General features: G+C 35.4%; 2 protein-coding genes across 3 annotated transcripts in view; one reads left to right on the forward strand and one right to left on the reverse strand.

The window, feature by feature from the left end:
- The window catches only part of LOC145664227 (putative OPA3-like protein CG13603), a 68,746-nt gene extending 57,938 nt beyond the window's left edge, over positions 1 to 10,808 (reverse strand). Inside the window, exon 1 of one of the 2 annotated variants that reach the window (XM_081730695.1) lies at positions 10,616 to 10,808. In XM_081730695.1, coding sequence (XP_081586821.1) covers positions 10,616 to 10,757 — 142 coding nt within the window. In that variant the 5' untranslated portion in view covers positions 10,758 to 10,808. The remainder of the gene's footprint in view (positions 1 to 10,615) is intronic. The other variant, XM_081730697.1, reaches the window with a different exon arrangement.
- A 721-nt stretch (positions 10,809 to 11,529) lies between these two features.
- The window catches only part of Syt14 (Synaptotagmin 14), a 474,462-nt gene continuing 463,684 nt past the window's right edge, over positions 11,530 to 22,307 (forward strand). The window contains exon 1 of the mRNA XM_081730700.1: positions 11,530 to 11,916. Coding sequence (XP_081586826.1) covers positions 11,910 to 11,916 — 7 coding nt within the window. The 5' untranslated portion in view covers positions 11,530 to 11,909. The remainder of the gene's footprint in view (positions 11,917 to 22,307) is intronic.

Below are 22,307 nucleotides of genomic sequence, written 5' to 3' on the forward strand. Positions count from 1 at the left end.
AGTAGGTTAGATTACGTTAGTAGGGTACGTCAGTTTAGCTTAAGTTAATAGGATAACTTGAGTTAAGTTACCAGAGTAAAGTAGTTTAAGTTAGGTTAGTGTTTGTATGTTGTGTTTACAAGCACCTTAATGTGGATTTCACAATGTCAAGAGTATCTAATTTTGGTTAGGTTAGGTAACATTAATTTAACTATTTTTTCATCCGAGCATGAGGTATAATGCTTTGTACTATTTTTAAATTTTAATATTGATTTTACGTGTTTGTATGGCGGAGTTTTTTTTCCCCCCTACCTCTAACTTTTAAACTTGAAGTTGGAACAGGTTGAAACGTGATCAGAATCTCATCGAGCTGAACATCCGCATATTAAATTCAAGATGACGGGGACACGCCTACTTTTGGTAACCACGCCAAAATCACTATTGAGATTTCGAAAAATTGAAATTCTTTCTCACTTCAATAATTTTTGCGCTTTCAGTACTTTCATAGGCCTTGAAGTAAATGCTGTTCTTGTCCACAAGCATCGGAATCGCACTGAAACTTTAAATAAGTGAATTTAACGTCATGGTAACCTTTAAAATTAAAGAAGGAAACATGCCATATTCGAACTCTCTATTGACAGCTGGCCTAGAATCATATTATTACTGTATATTTCATACAATATTTTCTCCATCTTAAATCTACAAATAATGAAAACATGAAAATAAAAGTAGTGTACAGCACGCTTTATTTTATTTATTTATTCATTTTCAAGTCTTACACGTTGTGAAATTCATTACAGTGAGAAAAGAAAGAAAGGAGGAATAACACTACTAATGCTAGTCTCTTAAGTCCAAGATCAAGACTACAACATTAGCAATACTGCAGAAGTATTCCATAGATATACAATGAAAGAAAAATCAGCATCTGTTCGTAAGACGATCATTCCTGTGGAAAAAAATTCTCATTTAACCCCAAAATACTTTTTTTTTTTTTTTTAAAGCAATTTACAAATAATATTACATTTATAAATAACTTTCATGGAGTCCTCTCCGTTGGTCTACTGGCTAGCGCGTGCATCTTTGGTATACGTAGTCCCAGGTTTGATTCCTATTAGAAGAGCAATAAAATTTGAACGTATTAAGATTATTCGGATTCCACTTTGAACAGCAGGTCCGCGTATTATATAGCCTCGGTGATGAAAAGAAACACTAAATTTTGACAAACGAACAAACACCCATCAACGTCCAGTTAGGTTTAGTTTAAGGTTCACTTAGTTCGATACCTTTCATGGTGTTCATGCAATGATTGCCTTCGAAGCTAGAAACTAGAAGGGCAGTCTTCTTATGAAATAACTACCTTTCATATATATATAAAATATATAAATTTGATGCTCGGTGTTGCCACCTTCTTCTGAGTCTTTTAACTGGGAATGGATTGTGTTAAGATTTAGGTGAATAATAAAGTCAAGCTCTCAATTCTATGATAACTTTAATCAAAATGCTAACTTACGTTTTTCTACACTTTATTGCTATTTCTCTCCTTTTCCCATGTCCCCGTGACAGAGAGGTTAACGTTGATTGCTCTCTGTTCGCGTGACCCCGGTTTCATTCTCGATAGGGTACTTGCCTCATTCGTCCCGTCTTATATAGCCTCAGCGCTGAACAAACACGTTAAAGTTTAACCAACAACTTCCTCCTTTTTCTCGTCGCCCATGATATCAAAGTGTATTGTTGCCAGGTAACGATAATAATTACTGAATGCCAATTGTGGAATAGTCTGTGTTAAAGAAAGCTTGTAATGGCAGTAATAATAATAATTGATCATTGTCAGACTTTTGTCTTTTAGTGAGACATTTGCTTATACCTCTCTATATCATTCAATGTCCTACTTAATAACCGCAGCTAGAAGATATACTCCCCGTTAAAGCAATAGTATCTGATAATTTTTACATAATTGCATAGTGAAGGCGTGGATTGTCATTGCGTTCAAACAGGGATACTTTCTGCATATATAATATGACTCGGCAGAATCGAAATAAAAAAAAGGGAAGTTTATAAAACTAACCTTTAATAACGCACAACAACAACGTTCCTGATGTGGGACCGAAGCGTGGATGGCATCGTGTGCGCAGTGCGACAGTCCGTACGTTGCAGTGGAATAATTAACCTAAATCTATAATTTGCACTTGTGTAAAACTTCTATATTTGTAATTTTTTGTAAGTATTCTTCTAACGTTTTGAAAGGTCAGATGTCGTGGTAATGTTATTTTAATTCCTCTTATACGCTTTTCAACCCTTATTTTTACAGATATCTCCGACATCCCAATATACGAGGCACATATTAAAAAATAAAGTTTGATAATTTTTTATGCAGGGTGGGCAGCTCTGGTGAGCAAATAAAGTTGAGCATTCATTTGAATATGACCTAGTATTCAGTGCTTGTAACAGAGATTGAATCGTCAGAGTGAAGTTGCCTATCTGTGAGTAGCAGTAAGGTGAAACGTCTGCCGTAATACAAAATCCCGCCAAATGTGGAGCGAAATCTGTCATATGATTTCTGAACGCCCAAAGAACAGAAGGCAGCTCACATTCATAGGGAACTGTGTGCCATTTATGGACGGACAATAATGAGTAAAGAGAAGGAGAGGTAAAAGTGCAGAGAGTTTCGGGAAGAGTGTTTAAATGTCAATGAGGGTAGCGGAAGGCCTAGTGTCCAGACGAACGATTTATTGGAACACGTTAAAGGGAAAATGAGATCAAATCACCGGATCACAATAGCTGAACTCGCCAAATAATTTCCAGAAGTGCCTGCCAAAACAGTGCATTAAACTATGACTGACAAGCTGGGTTATCACAAACTGTGTGCGAGGTGGGTGCCATAAAAATTCCAACAACCCTCCTATATATTGGAAAATTCTGAAATTCATAAATTCAGATTCTAATTCTGCTAATTATCAACACCGGAATAATACAAACAGGGATGTTAATAGTAATGGTAACTAGAACATACAAAATGTTGCATGAAACCATCTGGAAGGAAAGAAAAAATTGCTTTAAGTACAAAAGTACTACGTAACAAACTTTACTGCAAATTGCAAATTCAAAATTAAAATGGAATATTAACAAACGGTTTCAAATTTTAGTAGTATGGACAAGATCTCTCCCTGATTTCATTTCGTCCGTTGAATAAACAAGACATTAAAAAGGGACAAGACCCTGTACACACGGTGTAACTTTTAATTAGTAAGACAAAATAAATAAATAAATAAATAAATAAAGTATTCAAGAATTGGTTAGCATCATACAACTGAATATTTAAATCGGACATAGATCTGTTCATCATTATGGATAGAAGCAATTGGGAGAAAATTCACTCTAAACTTACTTTCTCGAACTATTTGAACGTCAATTTAAATCAGTACCTTATTTACAGAATCGTTGTGTATTGACGAAACTGTGAAAACCTTACACAATGAAACTCGACTTTACGTATAAATATATGATTTCCGAAAATTCATACAAACGGACTACCACTAACGATTGCCAAATAGTAAAAATCTTTGCCCCTTAGAGAATGCAGATCAATTAATCCATCAATGTACTCATAATGCTCAATTCGATCCTTTCAAATTTAAGTTTGGAGTTCATTCCCCTTAGAAATAAACGGAATAATTAAAATTCTGTTGATATGCTTGCAAATCAATGATTTTATCTTCGAGAACAAGGTGTTACACGGTTTCCCAATCGAAATAAAAAAAAAGGGAAGTTTATAAAACTAACCTTTAATAACGCACAACAACAACGTTCCTGATGTGGGACCGAAGCGTGGATGGCATCGTGTGCGCAGTGCGACAGTCCGTACGTTGCAGTGGAATAATTACACTTGTCCTCATTCAACTTTACAATATCAACTGAACACAACAAGAAAACGGGGAAAATACTTTTAAAAAAATAAGAATTAATAGATTTTCTGAATTTGAAATCACGGTTTATTCCATTTTTCTTTATGGTTTACGAATTTCACGGCCTATTCACGGTTGGATGGGTACCCTGGGCGTAGCATAAATAGATGGAAAGACTGGCTACGGAAAGCTCCTTTCTCCTTTATTAGCAGCATCATGATGAACCATTTCGAATGTAATATTTTGAAAAATAAGAGTTCAAATTCATGTCTTTAGAACTGCAGAATATTTACAGGCACTACGTCATTAAATCAAATATATTCAAAAATTAAAGTCCTCTTGAATTAGAAAATTATACTAGTTTTGTTCTTTTAGATTTGAGATTCAGTATAGGAAGCAATGAACTCATTTCTAAATTGTGCAGAAAATCGATATCGCGTGACTCTATACACAAAATAAATTCGCTCACTCATGCAAGATTTAGGCTTCTCCGCTGATCTAGTAACTAATGCGTGCGCCTTTGGTGCACGTGGCCCCGGGTTCGATTTCCAGTAGGAAATCACAAAAAGTTTAATATTAATATATCTTTCACTAATTATTCGTCTCCTTTATTCTGAGGGACATAACTGTGGGACGTTAAATTAAATAATTTCATTCCAGTCTTTTTCCTTCAACTCTCACAGTTACCAGTGGGTTACAAAACGAATCGCTTTCTTCAAGATTACTTAATTATAAATTGAAAAGTAGCAAGTGTTCTACAGCTATTATACCTCTACTTGCGGTCATAACATTTTGCCCTGAAAACTTCATCCGCACCTACGCGATGCTTATAAAATTTAAAATAAAATATCCATTATCGTCACACATGAAAAGGCTTTCTAAAGGAAACTATGATTTTGCAGCCACTGTCATTGTGGACTCCTACTGTTACATCTTTCCAATGGTGGGTATACAATGTAAACGCACAGAAATATTATTCTGAAAGTAGACTTGTACCCCCCCCCCCCCAATATATATATTCCGCATTATATCTAAAATTATAGTATACTGTATGAAGAAAACAAATTGTTCCCTTATTTTGAACAGAATTAACTAATCCATCTTGATCATTTTGGATTCAGATACGTTCAATCCACTATTAAAGATATTAAGACGGTTGCAAACGAAATAATGGATTCTGAGTTCGATACATATACTACTCTGAATTAAGTTAAGCTTTTGACAAGTACTAAATCGTATCTTGCTTTCAAAATTACAGTTCTGTGTAACACATGATATTGAGATCTATCTAAGATCTATCTACTGATCGACGGCAGAGTAAACTTAATAATACGAGATTTGATATGCTACACGTTTTTACTGGTGTTCCTCAGGGATTAGTACTAGGCCCGGTTTTATCCTTAGTGTATATGAACGACCTATTTAATTCCCTAGTGGGTAAATCCATGCGAAGTGGTCCAGAAAAGGAATAAATCGTTGCTCGACAATTTTTAAAAATTCTGATTTTTTATGTACAGGTAACTTATCATGTCGTTAGTTCAAAATAAGCATTATTTTAATTTTATTGGCTTTTGGTTTCGAGTGGCAGCCATATTTGTTTTCGAAGATGTGCCGTTTTGTGGTGTTGTAAAGGGTTACAGAATCTGAAATATCTCAGCCCCTAATTACCCTATCGATGTGAAACCAAAACCAAAATGTTCAGTAAGTTCTACACTTTAAGAGTAGATATTAGTTATTGTCATTCATAAATTATGAATGGGTAAAATTAAAATTTGAAAAAGTAAGTGATTGACGTTAAAAATCCCAACTTTGGCACCTATTTTTCTAAGAAGGGAAGGGGTTAGGAAGTTGAGCTTTACTGAATAAAGAGGTTTGATGTGGTTCTTATCACTCACCAAGTTTCAACCCTTCCGTTCTTCCGGGGTTCTTCCGTTTCCTCCCACTTTCTTCATTCCACCATTTCATTCATTTCTCATAATCACCGTATCCTTTAGCCTAACAGGCATAATCGCGGGACGTAAAGATTTCATTTCATTTTTTAAAAAATAGTTTTATTGTTAGTATTTGATTCCGATGCTTTGTGCGTTTAATTGCGGGAATTTCCCGAGCACTTCTTTCGCGAGGAAGGTTTATTATTATTATTATTATTATTATTATTATTTTCCGAAAATGCAACCTTTTTTTTTTTTACTATACATCGAAACTTTCACTACGGTAGTACGGAAGTTTGAATTCATCACTTGAAATAGTAAGCGTTACGTACTCTTCGAAACTCCGAGCATTAAGATTCTTAAATTTCACAAGAATTTTTATGCTATTGCTGCTGTTGATTCCACAGAATGCTTATTTGAAAAGTAGCAACAAATAACTAAACTAAACTGTTGTTGGAAAACCAAACTCTACTGAAGAATACTTGTGTTACCATCAAAGGTAATAAAAAATAATACTAATAGTTTTATTAATACACTACCTATTTACTAGTAGTACCAGCACCTATGGCCCTAAACCCATCAGACGTATGAGGGATAATGTCCTTCGCCGTCGCCGAGTGGGCGAGGACACTATTCACGGAAAGTATTTTCTAAAGTATAAAATTGCATATTTTACTTCAAATAGGCTATAAGCACAATCCATAGATTAATTTGTTCTATAATTATCTCAATCTCAGGTACGGCATTTATATATATATATATATATATATATATATATAATGCATTAAGAACTTTATAAAGGTCTTACGTTGAATGTTGTATACCTTAATGTGAAAGCACCTAATTCGCCCAAGGAATGTCCAAAATCTGATAAAAATCACTTCCAATGTGATCACCTTAATTGCACCAATATACTAACAAAAAGCTCAAAAACCCAGGTGGGTTTCTTGGGTGGGTCCAACCCGAAAAACCCGGTGGGTTCTTTCGGGCAGGGCCCACTTGGGCAAACCCTGGCTTTCAGTGACGTAAATTCAGTAGCTGCAAATCACTAACCATCAATAATTTCAAGTAAGTAATGTTGGAACTGCATCATTATGAAAAAGTTTCCTACTACAGAACCTAATTTTTTTGCGTTTACCTGCACATAATTGAAATTATTAGTACTTTGAAGTAACAAATAGTAATATATACGTAATGCATGCTCGCAAATACGCAATGATCTTAAGTTACAGAAAGGAACACAGGACTGCAACATTTTCTGTAACAAGCAATGCGGTTTGTCGATGCGCGCAAACAAATAATTCCACATTTTACAGATGATTACTCTTTTTGTAGAACTAATGGTGCAGTTATGATTTGACAAAAGACCTACAATATATCTGTGAAGTACAAAAATTCATATATGTGTATAAAATAGCTTGTTTTGTCGTCAACGAGCATTACAGAGCGAGAACTGTTTTGTGCTGTAGATGTGCAATATGGTGTCCTGAGCGAGGGAAATTCAAAGTATATGTTCACGTGCGTGTTATTTTCGATTACATAAAGGTGGCAATCCATTAAATAATCAAGCAAGACAAATTGTTTTAAACGTGTATTTTACGACGTGCCGATCGCTGTAAGAGTGAGTGAGTAGTCTTATTGCTGATATGATAGGTGTCAGTGAGCTGGTGATTTTTTCGTTGAAAAATGAATTCTTGGAAGAAGGGAAAGTGTCAACACCGGCAAAGACAAGAAAAGATTGCACTGAGCTTCGAGGTAAGACCAATTTATATTTTAATGTAGGTATGTGTTTGTGTTCTAAAATATTTTTCCTTATGTTTGCTGTTGCTTCGTTCTGCTGTTTACCTGATCTTCGAACGTGACTGACTCCTGTGATCGTTAGTCGGAAGCTCTGTCTCGATTCCTACGCATCGCTTCACACACTGGCTGACAATTGTACAAAACTCACATTAACGCGCGCATGAATACAATACTTTCCTTCTGATTTTGAGTGGACCAGTGCTTACGTCACTGCAAGCTTAGATTGGCCACGACTTTATTTTTTGCTACCGGTATTTGTACGTAATTTGGTGAACGTACAATTTTCTAAATACACTAATAATATGTTAATAGGAAATACTGTATATAGTGTTACGAAATTGAATAATATATTTGTAATGATCTCTATAATGTAACTATTCACAGGTAGGCATCTGTGTAGTTGTAATAATGGGTTTAAAAAGGGTACACTTTGTGACTTGTAACGCTTATGTTGAAGAGTTTAATATATATTTACAATTTTCTCTTTCTTTGGATCTTGAGCTCTCTCGTGGCTAAACGGTTAGCGTACGCACCTTTGGCGTGGGAGACCCGGGTTCGATTCCCGGCGGGAGCTCATGTGGTTCGGATTCCACGTTAATCAGTAGGTCCACGTCTCATATAGCCTCGCTGCTGAACGGGACGCTAAACTAAAATCAAATCAAAAATCTTTCTTTGCATCTTATATTCTATTCTTGACGAAGTCTGTTATGTAGTCTAATAACTAACAAAGTTTCTTATTTTATCATTTTCTTGTTGCCGACAGTTCATCAATTTCCACGTAAAGAAGTCTGAAAACAGAGGATGTATGTAAGCAAACATCGTTGCTGACTTTACATCGTTATGTGGTGGGTCCCAGATTGTCCAACTGCGCACATAAACACTATCTGTCAGTAGCACTTAAAAACTATCTTGTGAAAATGAAGATGCGAGTGTACAATGCACGTTATTCTTCCCTTATGGAGAATTATGGGGAAGGTTCTAGGACGCAAGTCCCCAAATAGGTTAGTAGCCAAGTTGGTACCTTTCTGTACCAACTTAACTCACTACCTCTGTACCAGCTCAATACTTAACTCACACAGGATTGCCAAGCGAACGAAAGGAGTGAAGGCGAGTTAGAAGCCCCACAGGGCACGTTGTTTTCTATCTTTATTACAACTCAATGGAGAGGGGGACCAATGTTCTAGAAACCTGCCTAATTATGTTTAAGAAAGGTTTACATTATTTCTTTGTTAAGTAATTGATTTTACCGTAATAGTTTCCAAGCTTGGAATGTACTCAAATAGTTGTTTAAAAAAATAAAACCTTGAACCAGAGCTTTCCCGAAATAATTCTTCTTGCTCTCCGTCTTTTCCCACTTATGTGGAGTCTACGTTTCTGATGAGTTCTCCATAAGGTCTTTCATGGAATTCTTCCCTTGTTACTTAACCATATCTATCTATTTCCTCCTTCGTCTCCTTCTACCTTTCTTCCCACCCACCTCCCTTGCCATCACTCTTTTGACAACATAGTCGTTTGTTTTTCTCATTAGATACCATACCACTGCAGTGTTCTTTCTTGGCTTTTCTTTCATCTATTTTTACGTACATACGCATCTCACAAGATCCCGCATATACATATTTGGATTACTTACACAATGTTCTATTAAAATAATATTGCATATTGCTTCTCAAAGTTTGAAAAATATACGAATCCATCAGCACCGTCACAACCTGAGATACAGATAATTTGATGTGAATACTGATCAATGTTCTGAATTCAAACTGACTAGAATTCTCGGAAAGAGTTCTATTAAGCATTGTATGAGGAGTGAAGGCATTACTGCTGTGTCGCCGGACCAGTTTGAAAATCGAAAAGAAGTACCAAAGTGTACTGCTTTCGGTTGGATTAAATTACGTTAGATTACGTTATTAGGCGTGCAGTTTTACTATGCGGATCCGTCGGAGGAGGAGGAACGGTTAGAAGCTCCGCAGCGGTTGGTTGGGTTCTATTCTCGACATGAAATAGGCAAGGGCAAATTAAAGACTTGCCCAAATTTGTCTGTACATTTTACAATCTATGAACCCGTATAGTAAAACAAGTGTACCTCTCCGCAAAATAGTCCATCCGCCTCCACATACAGTGCCGCGTACTTTCACTCATTCTTCTTCACAAACGTAAATAAATTCTCCAATTGACCCGGTAAATTTCCTAAAATTGGTCCGGCGATACAGCAGCTAACCCGAAGTGAAAACAGTATGGTAACTCAAGAGGAGCATAGAAGTGAAGAAAATAAATCTCGAAAGTTGTGAATACCTTCTTTGGAAATATTAAATTACAATGTAGGTTGTTTTTCGCATTTGCTTTCGTTTGTACACATTGTGTGCTGCGAGTTTGGGAAGTTAGTAGTTTTCTAGAAAATATAAGCTGTCTTCATCACCACCTGACTCTGCCCGATGCTCTCGGCACACGGTAATAATTACTACTCGCATGATCAACTTTGAGCTCGTGCTCAAAGATATAACTACCCTTGTGAAGATACTACTACAGGTTAAAAGTGATGAGTTTACGATTGGCTGTATTTATAACCATAACGGTTGTCTTCCTAAAGTAAAACTGAACCCAGGAATGTAACTACTCCCATAAGAAACAAATTTTAAAGATACTTCGGGCAGATTTCATGAACAAAGTACAGGTAATTAATTTATTTATGAACCTATATTGTAGATCTGAACCACTGTAATAACGTACTATTCCCTTCCCTCTAGAAAAAGCGGTGGTTACGCATACGGTCAAATTGTTTGCAATTACGTCAACTGCAGAATGTACAATTATTATTTTGAAATTAAAGACTGCTTTGTTTACTTTATGTCGAATGATCTTTCATAACATTAAAATCGTGAGTTTCTGTACATGACATTACTCTGACTTCATATTACAAGCAAAAATAAATCTTATTCTTGCGCATGCACAGGCAATATACACAGATACAAGATTCTGTAATGAACTTATTTGCTAATCACTTACACTGTGCAGGTGGCATACATACGTATGTACGAAAGAAATAACTGTTTTTCGCCCGACTTTTAACAATGTTAGCAATTGGTTTACTTAATTGTTTTATCAACAAAGCTCCAAGTTTTACAACAGGAAATGCACCCACTACCATGTTTATCCGGTCATTCAGAACTTGCACTATTCCACAGCATCTATAAATCTAGTATTTGCAGTTTATCATTTTACTGCTATGATTCAGTAATATATATATATATATTTCTCACTAAAAGAAAAAAAATAAAAAAATCGATTCGTACAACTCAAAGCTTGTGAAAAAATATCTGTTGTGATGTTAAGGATTTCCTTTGTAAAATCTGTGTAGTGATCCCCTCTAAAAAGAACACTTCTCAACATCTAGGAAGCCGACACAAAATAGTAGACTGTAATACCTCTTGACTATGAGAAGTTTCTTCGGTTATGATTTCTATTCATATACTTTTGAAATATTTCTTTTTATTCCTTAATAATGCAGAAGTTTCGAAGTAATTTTTCGGGTTTTGATAATCAGTCCTCCTTCCCCTTACTTCTTGAAAAATTGATTGGAATGAAAATTGATTAACTCTGATATTTCCGATAAAATAGTACAACAATCATGAGATATATATTGGCAACTCTGACTGTAGTAACATTTACGTGAAAAGTTATCTTTCAAAATCATAAAAGTTACGCTACTATAATTATCTTAAAACGAAAAATGCTGTAGACTAATTGGTATCAAAACTATTTTAGTTTTTAAAACTAATATTATTCTGTTTTGCGGTTTCCAGGAAAATTCAATTTTATGAAGTAGTCATGTCTGGATAGATTTCTGCTACAAAATACAAAAGAGAAACACAAGTTGCGCATGACAAGTACACCCACAATAAATGTTTCACTTCAAACATAATACTCAGGTGCAAATCAAAATATTTTGTCATACATAGAAGTAGAATTTTATATCTGGCCTTATAGCACACAGACAAAATATACAATATTTACTGAATTTTGCAGGAAACACATAAATGCACAAGGTACAACTCAACGATTACGTATTGAACGGTAGTCGAGAATCGAGATTGAGTTGACTTGGGTGAAAAAGCGCTCATGTTCAGTTTCTTTTTTTGTAACATACTGTTTTATCTAGTGTTGATGATAAAAGTGGATATAAATAATTCCATAATGACTATTATATTAGGTGTTGACAATCGCTAGTGCTAAATGAAAAAAGACATATTACACAAGTGATGCCACTCATGGAATAGAATCGTTTCCGTTCAAATGAGTGATGCAGAGTAAGTCCAATAATTGCAAAATTAATGGTAGATTTTATAGTATAAATAGTAGCGCTACTAGTATCTAAATGTTATGGCTTGCTAAATGTTTGAAGCTATTATGTGTCACGTAGTATGCTCCTTAGCAATATGTTTTAGTTGATGAGCCATACGCAAACGCATACGTTTTTCTTATGTGCATCTTTTAAAAATCAAAACACTGCCATATGGGTAATCAGAAATCAAATATTACACTTCATTTTTCTTTTCGGTTTGGACAAAGTAAGGAACTGATTATCCCCATACTTATGGACATTACTATTTCAATGAGAAAGCAAAGCCTAAGAAATATGTGCTAGTTATGTATGCATTTAAATAAGAATGATGTTTTTCTGTAAGTTTGAACTTAATTATCAGTATTGGACGCTGATTAACGCAAGTTATATTTTGTTCTCGTGAAATTTCAACGGATACTTTGAAATTTCAACGGAAAATCTAGCTCTTAGGTGATAGCTTCCCTTTCTTTCACAAATTTAAAGTATGATATCATCGGACAATAGAAAAGATCTGAAGAAAGGGAATGACCACAGCTTATGTTTAATATACTTTATAGTAAGAATATAATGTAGTTAAGCAACATATTTATGATAAGAGTCATTATGAGTGGAATGCAAGCACCCTCATTTTCTGTTCCCAACATATAATTGGGAAAATTATGCTTAACAATTTATTTATTTATTTATTTTTTTTCCGTTTTCATTAGTGATTCTCTGCTCTTTTTTTAAAAAAAACTACAAGATAAACTGAAATATATTTTCTTCATTGGCGACTTCAGAGATCTGCAAAAGGGAAGTCACATCGATAATTGCAGTGAAACCGGCTTTGCACTCATCCCCCCACAAAATCAACCCCCAGCTTTGGATTTATCACTTTGAAGGCATTGTTTAAGTTCTGTGACCAGTGGTGTATGCAAGGGAATCGGGTTTAACTTCCCTTTGAAGAGATGCAAAAAATATATTAAGATATATACATGTATAACATATTTTTAGGACAAATCGCACTTGTCTTGAAAAGATATTAGAGCGAGTGCTTGAATCCCCACACTCTTTCTTCAATTTGAATTTCTTTATCGATTCTATAAAGATCCACTAACACATCCACATCTATAAAGATACACATCCACTAACATACTTATTAACAATGTGACTGGAAATGATACAGAAAAATAATGATTGAAAATTAACTAACTCTATTTATCATTTTTTTTAATAACATTTATTAACTTGTAAAATAGGAACACGATAATATTGTCGTGAAGCACTGAAATTCAAATATACGTTTGTCTTCAATCGTTTCGAAAGCAAATGAGAGTTCATTCAATCATTCATTTTCAGCACCAAGACGCAAGCGTATTTAGGGATTTGGGATTAGGATTTCTGGGCTTTCGGCATCTAAGGCCATTTAGCCCTTCACGATTCGAGGGATGACGTCCCTCGGCGAGCACACAATCCGGGGAAAGGGAAGGAAGGAAGCAGCCTGGGACCTATAAGTTAGGTACCACCCCGGCATTTGCCTGGTGTGAATGAGGAAAACCTCATTCAGGGTGGCTGGCCTCAAAAAGCTGTTACACTTTTTCGACCGAGTGACCCCACCGGGAATCGAACCCGGGACGCGCAAACGTATTGTTTAACATAGAATCTGAATCATACATGCTTCTATTGGGAATCGAACCCTGGTATCTAGTGCGGAAGACACATTTTCTAACTATATCCATGAGGAAGTTCCAACATATGCGTGAAGTTCCACAAGTCTAGAAGAAATAGAATTTACTGAGCCGCCGTGTGTGTTCCCTGCCTTAAACCCACCTCCTTTACATCGCTTGAAGATTGACTATTCTCCATTAATTCGTATTTTATAATGATTTATTTGAATTACAAGTGTTAGACTTACATATTCGTCTGTGGCTTCGCATCTTGCTTTCACAGGTATCCATTCGTACCTTAAATGTTTGAAAAAAAAAAGTAATGTTACTTTATGTCAGGTGTTCTTAAATTTCGAAATTCAGAAGTGCAGTAATACAACTTTCCCTTCATAATAATTTGTATGTGAGTGCCATAAAGAATGCTTCGAAGATGTATTACCTAGTCATCACGTCCTTGAAACGACATAAGTCAGTCTTTTCCTGCGATAGAGAAATATTTCCATCCCCTTTCATCGTGTATAGGACGCTCGAAACCAGCACAGGCTAAGAGGCTTCAACTCGACCCACCAACCCGCCTCCTCTTTTTTCCCGCGGCTATAAGCAAGTAGGTAGAAACTAGTCTACATTTCTTTCAGTCACATGAAAAGTGTGATTACGTTGTACGCAAGGGCAGAGGTTTAAAGGACTGCTCTTGAGGCTGGGTAACGCGAGAAAGGGCCTGGTCAGAACACATGAACAGTGAGTAACGTCAAGCAATGTGACTTGCGATATGTTGCTAAATCTCTTAACGACATCAATCACGGTCACAAACTCCGTATTAAGAAATTAAAATTTTTGTTCGGTCGTTCCTCATCTCTATACAAAAACATAATTATTCTTGATTAAATAATATTTTTTGTATTCATTGGGAAGGCACGTGATTTTGTGATTATACTACAGAGCCGCCCCTAAGTTTCAAATTTTAGCTATTGTATTCTATCTAGGGGGAAATAGTTATTGTTTTCACCTTTGACCTGGGAGAGGAGAGGGGTGAGAGTACACCTACAGGTTGTTCAGAATTCCGAAACCTACATTAAATTTTGAACGTTCACTCTAATAAAATATCCTGTTGAAAAGTAAAACTACACAAATCTAAATTACGTACTTCAGCAAAGTATATTTTCCAATGCGTCTCGCTTATTAGAATCACGCAAGCGGGATTTATATGGCTGTAATGTTATTTCGTCCGTTCGTCTTTCCGTTACTCCACATGATAATTCTTGAACGAAAGTGAACATTTTTGAATTCTGCTTTCTCTACAACAGATAACTAGAGCCAGAGGCGAACCTACATAAGGGTCTACTGGGTCCGGATTCCCTCTCCAAAAAACTTCCTAACTCAACATACATTTGTACATGTTCTCAATAAAACTATACATGTTTAACAGGAAAATTATTGATGTAGCATGAAAATTTGATCTTGCATTTCATCTTTTCTTATTAAAAACAATCAAGTTTTATCATTTTTTTTCTGAAAATATAGATGGGAGTATTTTACAATTACTTATCGTCTTTTTGGGTACAGAATAATATCCGTTCATACATAGACATAGTGGCTCATAGTATTGGATCCCCCACGCGAAAGCTTGGATCACTGCCAACAACAACAACAACAACAACAACAACAAAAGTCTTGGGTGCGCGTCTGGCTAGAGCAGTGGTTCTCAATCGATGTGTCGCGACAAACTGGTGTACCATGCAGTCCTTTAAGATGTGTCGCAAAATTTTAGAATTTAAAAATCATGAAGAATTTAATAATAATTACTAAAATCGAGACAGACTGTACCAGTCAACACCTCCAGCGGTAGCAATAATGCTTAATGCTATATGGAGTCATTATATAGCACAAACTCAATAACTAATAGGTTTGACTATTATAATACATATTATTATTATTATTATTATTATTATTATTATTATTATTATTATATAAAATATCAAACAAGTATGTCGTGATGCCCTGGACGTTCAGTAAAGTGTGTCGTCAGCAAGGGCGCCGATCCTGGGGGGGGCGGACGCCCCCAAATATATATACTTTCTTCATTTGAATGCCCTCCCCAAATTTACAGAGAAATCGGCGCCCTTGGTCGTCAGTCAAAAAAAGGTTGAGAACTATTGGGATAGATCGATTATCTCGGCTGAGTTTGTTAATGGAGTCATCTTCACGACTAACGATGAATTTAACGCTGGCTGTCCATATCCCATTTTCTACTGTTGAAAGAAAAGTGTGTATTTCTAAAGTGCTAGAAGTTACACGTAGAACCGTTAGATGGAAGCAAAAGTCCTCCAGCTGTTGACATCTATCGGACGAAATTGAAACTTTTAGAAATAGAAATAAATGTATGTTTTTGTGTGATCCTTTTTACAGTTTATTAACACATATTAACAGTGATTAATATCTTAGTTCTAAATATGAAAGTACGGTACTCACAGCATCGATTATAAGCAGTATTTCAGAAATTTAAGATAAACACTACGAGAAATTAAGATGGTGGTAATAGAAGCAAGAACACTTCGGGAGGAAATTTTTGACACTAACGATCATCCACAAAAAAAGGAAAGGTTTCGTCCATGAATGAGAGATTGGAAAATGTTGTAAGCATATACCAGGAAAAAAAAAAGGATTTATATCCATATTGGTAAGATTTCGTCCTTAAGTCACTTTCACATCTTTGATCTCCCCAACCCCACTCTTCTGTGAAGTTATGCTAATTTGCAATTTCTTGCTGCTTCGCAACCACTAGAATTTACTGTTGTTTCCTAGCCACGGCTTTGGAAAAACTTGCCGACATTTTACTATACATTTAAATTTTAAATAAGGTTACTTTTAGAGCCTTGTATTTTAGACTTTTTGTTGTAATTGAAAAACTTATCAAGAATTTATTTCACATTTTCTTTATGGTTATTTCATCAAATAAAATCTTGAATTAAACGTTTCTCATGATTGTTCCTTTAGGCTAAAGGGGAATGACGATTAAAGAATTGGCAGAACGAAGAGAAATGTGTAGACGAATAACTTTTAAAAAGGCATTTATTTCGAAGTTGGGCGTCGGCTTTCGTCAAGTTTTTTCGCTGTTATCTCCTTTCCACACTTTCTGTAATTTGTTATTAGGTTTATTAATCCGTGCTCTTCACAAACTTTTAAAAGATTTTGCTCGTTATCAACGTATTGCTTCACAAATGTTAAAACTGCTAGTCCATTGCCCTTGTACATTTGCCATGTTGATAACATAAATGCTCGTTTCTTTCCCACAATGCAACTGTTCGGTTGCCTTGCGCCAAGTAGTTCCCTCCGCTCGCCGTATAGTCCCATGTTTATAACCGCTTATATATAACAAATAAACAGATTTTTCGAGACTCTTATATATTATCAAGCACACAAACGATCACATTATCCATATCTTTCCTGTAAATTTTAAAAATTTCACTGGAAACAGACGCCCAACTTTGGAATTTAACCCTTTAAAAAAATGGATACAATGTTTTCCATCACAGATTTTTACATTTGGGATCGAATCAGCCACCCTTTCCGGCAGTGACTACTTGACTTTCTCCCATTTTTGTTTTAGAACGGAAATTCAAATCACAATTATCAAGGAAATGTTCGTTCTTTGCACAGGGAGAATAGATTTGCGAAAATTATTTAAAAGAAATATTTGAACCCCATTCCCCAATAAGATGCGTATATGAATAGTAATGAAATGATAATTCCAAACTCGATCCAAGTGCTAAATGTTAATATCTAAAAAACACAAACAATGTTAATACCTAATAACACAATTACTTTGTTCAATCTGTTTATTCTTAATCTGTACCTTTACTTTATCCTTGGTTCATTAAATTATTCGTATTCCATAATTTACCTATCTTACTTGGATCACAATCTAAATCTTAAATCTTCTTATTTAACATTTGTAATCATAGTAATATTGTCTGGATCATCAATCTATCTCTTTCTTATCACATGCTATAAACTCTTTAACTGCGTAACAGTATGTATTCCATTTGAAAGCACTTTGTGCCACTCACACATATCCAACACTAAATATATTCAAAATTTATTTTCTAAGAGTTAGCCATATTCTTTCTGAAAAAAAAAATAAAAATAAAACTAATTCTCCCTTTAGGATACACATTTCAATCAAAGTGTAATGATAAAAAGCGCGAACATTTCAATTAAAGTGTAATGATAAAAAGCGCGAACATTTCAATCAAAGTGTAATGATAAAAAGCGCGAACATTTCAATCAAAGTGTAATGATAAAAAGCGCGAACATTTCAATCAAAGTGTAATAATAAAAGCACTAATCAATCCAAGCGCGAACATTTTAATGGCTTAACTGTTTGCTTATTTCGTCATTTTATGAATACAAAATGGGAAAACTGTGAACTTATTTTTAATAAGGAGTTTACATATCAAATTTTATCTTCCTGATTTGAGGGGTTCCTGATATAATCTATTTCTGGGATAAATTTTGAATGCTCTTTTTTTCCCCTTAGGATAAACATTTTAATGAAGTTATACTTTAAAGCTCCACTTTGAGGTAGGCACTAAGGATAATAAAATGCATTTCAAACGGTTCATCGTTACTGCGTAATGATAAGACTGACAACATTGATTTCATATTTGATATATATATTGATGTTTATCGCGTTTATTGGCCAATGTTTTCATGCCATGGAGTGAGCACATTTTGGCATTTGTAAGCGTTCACGCGACGTATAAAGTATTTCAGCTTGAATTATGTTCTTGTAGTTGCTAATACCCATATTTCCACTCAATGGCATTCTTCACACTCAGAATAATCTAATGTTATATATTAAAATGATAGGTTTATATATTTGTGGTCAAGAAAAGTTTATATGTTTTTGGCCAATCTCTTCGACAATGAGACCTTGAAAACCACAAGTGCTAGAAACGTGCCGTTTTCGCTGGTCGATTTCAAATTTTTGTGCATACTTGGCAGTTCTCTTTCAAATTTTCAAAAAAGAAAAAAGTCTTTATATTTCTATTCTGCATTTTAGGCGTCATTTTCATCCTAATATTGCCCCTACGACATTAACATTGATAACCTTGTGAAAGACAACCAGTCGAGGAGCTACGTGTAGCGGTTGATGGACATTTCAGGCATTTTGCTTTAATCTGAATGACAAAACCTATTGCAAGCTGGCAACTCCGAAGGCTTGTAGACTCACAATGGGGCGTAGTCGGATATAGAATTATTATTATTATTATATATATATATATATATATATATATATATATATATATATATATATATATATATATATATATATATATATATATATATATATATATATATATAATTGCATTTAGTATCATCTATCACTTACCCAAGTTTGTCGCAAACCCATCCCAACTTCTGTATATATATTAAAATACTACATTTATATGAGCAATTCACTCCCATTGAGAGTCTTCCTGTCCTTTATTTGTGTCCGTAAAGGGACTTGTACTGATATAGTCAGAAGGAGATTCACGCTCATATTATAGAACTGTTCAGCTAGTTGTATTATTAATATTTAGGGTCAGATGTAGTGTTACTGACGAGACGAGAATTACTTTTCTAAATTCGGAACGAGACGACAAACACGACAATTCTCTTCTCGTTTCCGATATGCGAATCGAAATATTTAACGAATCTCAAGAACAACACAAATTCACCCAAGTTTTAGGTCTCAAACAATATTTTCGTATTACATGATTGATAATATAAAAAAATTGTAAATTAATAAACTGGTTGTACGAATACAATACGTTTATAAATGCGGAACTCAATACATATTATATTCCAATATTGTTGTATCACACCTTTCATAAACTTCTCGTGGCGCGGAAGGATTCTCATAACATTTAGATGAAATTTACGGATGTAAATTACTACATAAATATTCAAAATGACATAAGAAAATATTCGAGATAAAACAGTAAAAGTTGTATCGATCTTCAAGACGAGACAAGATGAGAAAATATTATTTCTCATCTTGTCTCGTCTCGTCTCGGTAACACTAGAAAGATATTTCTATGGACGGAAGATGGGAAGGACGGTGGCTTAGTCGTATATTTTGAGCGGAAAATTGAAACAAAGTATTCTGGTTCGATTTCAGATCATCCGAGCTTATAGTAGCCCTATTTATAGAAAGGTAAGCATAATTATAGACAACCTTTGCCCATTTGAGATCCTAGTGAGGACATTGATGCAAATTTAATTAAAAATGTTTTCAGAAATAAATAAATACATACGGCTATACACAATCCTTTACACTTTTAGGCTATTTAATAATAATATGATGACAATATGGCGGACATGATGGATCTTCATCCATATGTGTATGTTTTTTGATATTACGGGTGATTATCTGAATTTTTGTGTTTTCTCACCCTTCATTACACCAATATTTTCATCACTTATGTGTATATGCTATTCGCCTCCTTTCTCCTATTTGACATAAATGTAGAACGTTAATGTAAAATTTTCGTTTAGTGCCAGGTATCCTTTTTACGTATAAAAAACAAGATACTTTTATGTATTAGTGATGTTCTTAATAGTTTAAAATCAGGCTAATAGTTGTCACCAGTTGCGCTGCCTCCTATCTGATGCCAAGAGATGATCCTAGGGCACAGACAATTTGTGAACAAACGAAAGGCTTGGGGAGAACAAACTAGTATTCTAAAGTCGAACTCATTCTACGTGCATTTTAAGATGGTGATAAGGTGAAGGTCAGTTGTTGGTGTGGGTATATTCAACATACTATTTGGTTGTGGCAGTTCAATTACACCGTGAACTTGCGTAAGGACAGAGTGAGCATGGGATCTCCACAGAGCGTCTTAAGGGCGTGTATGCTGTACGAGTTCAAACTGGGGTCAAGCGGGGCGGAGGGTATGCCAGGCCTTTGGTGAGAGTGTCGTGATTACGCAGACAGTGCAATAGAGGTTTAACAAGTTTAAGGACGATGGAGAAACACTGCAAGACGCACCACGTGCTGGAAGAACAACACATCTTCAAAATGAAGATATTCAGGCAGCAATTGATTCGAACAGTGGCCAGAAATGTGAGAAACTGGACTACAATTCAGTGTGAGTGGAGACCTCCATCAACTTGGGAAGAACTTCAAGTTGGGTCGATGGATCCCACATGATTTGACTCCGGGCCAGAAGGGTTTTCACATGTGATGAGAAGTGGGTTCTGTACCAAGCTTTACGGCGCCGTCATCATTGGTTAGCATGAGCATCCCATGAACCGATTCCAAAACAGCTGAAACCAGCACTGCACCAAATGAAGGTTCTCCTGTGTGTTTGGTGGACTGCTCGCGGCATCGTCCATCGGGAACTGCTACCAGCTGGTCAGAGCATCAATACAACTGTGTACTGTCAGCAGTTGAACCATGTTCAAGAAAACCTCAAAACTCTGGAGCCAGCACTTCTCAATCGCTAAGGGGTCCTCCTATTACAGGACAACGCTAAGCCCTACTTGGCTAGGATAAGCCGGGACACCATTCTACGCCTTGGATGCATCCGCCATATTCCCCGACATTGCACCGTTCGATTATCACCTGTTCCATTGCTTGGACAATCACCTTAGAAGACTCCAGTTCAAATTCGTAGTAGATGTGCAAAATGCACTTGATACCTTCGCTTCACGGCCGACCAAGTTCTACCGCAATGGAATCTATGGCCTTCCAGAACGTTGGCAGAAGATCGTCAATTCTGATGGGGAAATTTTTTGAATTTTTAGGTACGTTTTACATTAGATGGCATATCGATGTTCGAATGTGTTGGGTGAAAAAGCGACAGAGCTATCTTGGTTACCTTTATATTACGATTTGTTTCTCGATTCATTTTCTGTCCGTCTTAAAGAAAACATCTGTAGAGAAAGAAGAAAGAAGACTCTTGTGTATCGTAATGTTTTCTGTATGACTTTGTCAGTGTTGGTTGAATCGATGAGTTGAAATTCGAAAGATGGTTCTTTTTCCTTCGCTTTAAAACATCTGTAATAGGATATTATTATTATTATTATTATTATTATTATTATTATTATTATTATTATTATTATTATTATTATTATTATTATTATTTCAATTGTCAGCTCAGTATTTCTTTTGTTCTTAAGTAAAGATACAACTTTTGAATAAAACAATTCACCAAACAATGAATACTTGTTCAAGCGTTTCATAGGAATATCTAAGTGGAAATGAAACGAACTCTTTAAGTTTTACGTCCCATGGTTATACCGGCTAAGCTAAAGGAGACGCTGATAATGACGGAAATGGTGAAATGATGAAAGTGGGAGGAAACGAGAGAACCCCGAGAAAATTCAAGCACAAAGTGTTTGTCTACCACAAAGCTCACTTGGCGGAAGCTGAGATCGGACTGAGGACCTCATGCACCAAATGTGAACGCTTTACCACTGAGCCAGAATAGCTAAGTGGATACCATGACGTCGTAATGCATATTCATTATACGATCAACTGAAGTCCGGCTCAAACCTCTTGACGTCTGTCGAAACCCAATGGTGTGCAAGTGCGACGTTGTCGGACTTCGCTTCTTTTCGTGTACAAGGCATAACGTCAGAATTTAACGCGAGAAATTACCTAAGATATTGAAAAAACAATTCACAAATTTATTCGTTTTTCCAAGTTATTAACGCTAAA

This window comes from Thermobia domestica, chromosome 11 (genome assembly GCF_964235325.1).
Source record: "Thermobia domestica chromosome 11, izTheDome1.hap1.1, whole genome shotgun sequence".
In the NCBI taxonomy this organism is placed as follows: domain Eukaryota; kingdom Metazoa; phylum Arthropoda; class Insecta; order Zygentoma; family Lepismatidae; genus Thermobia; species Thermobia domestica.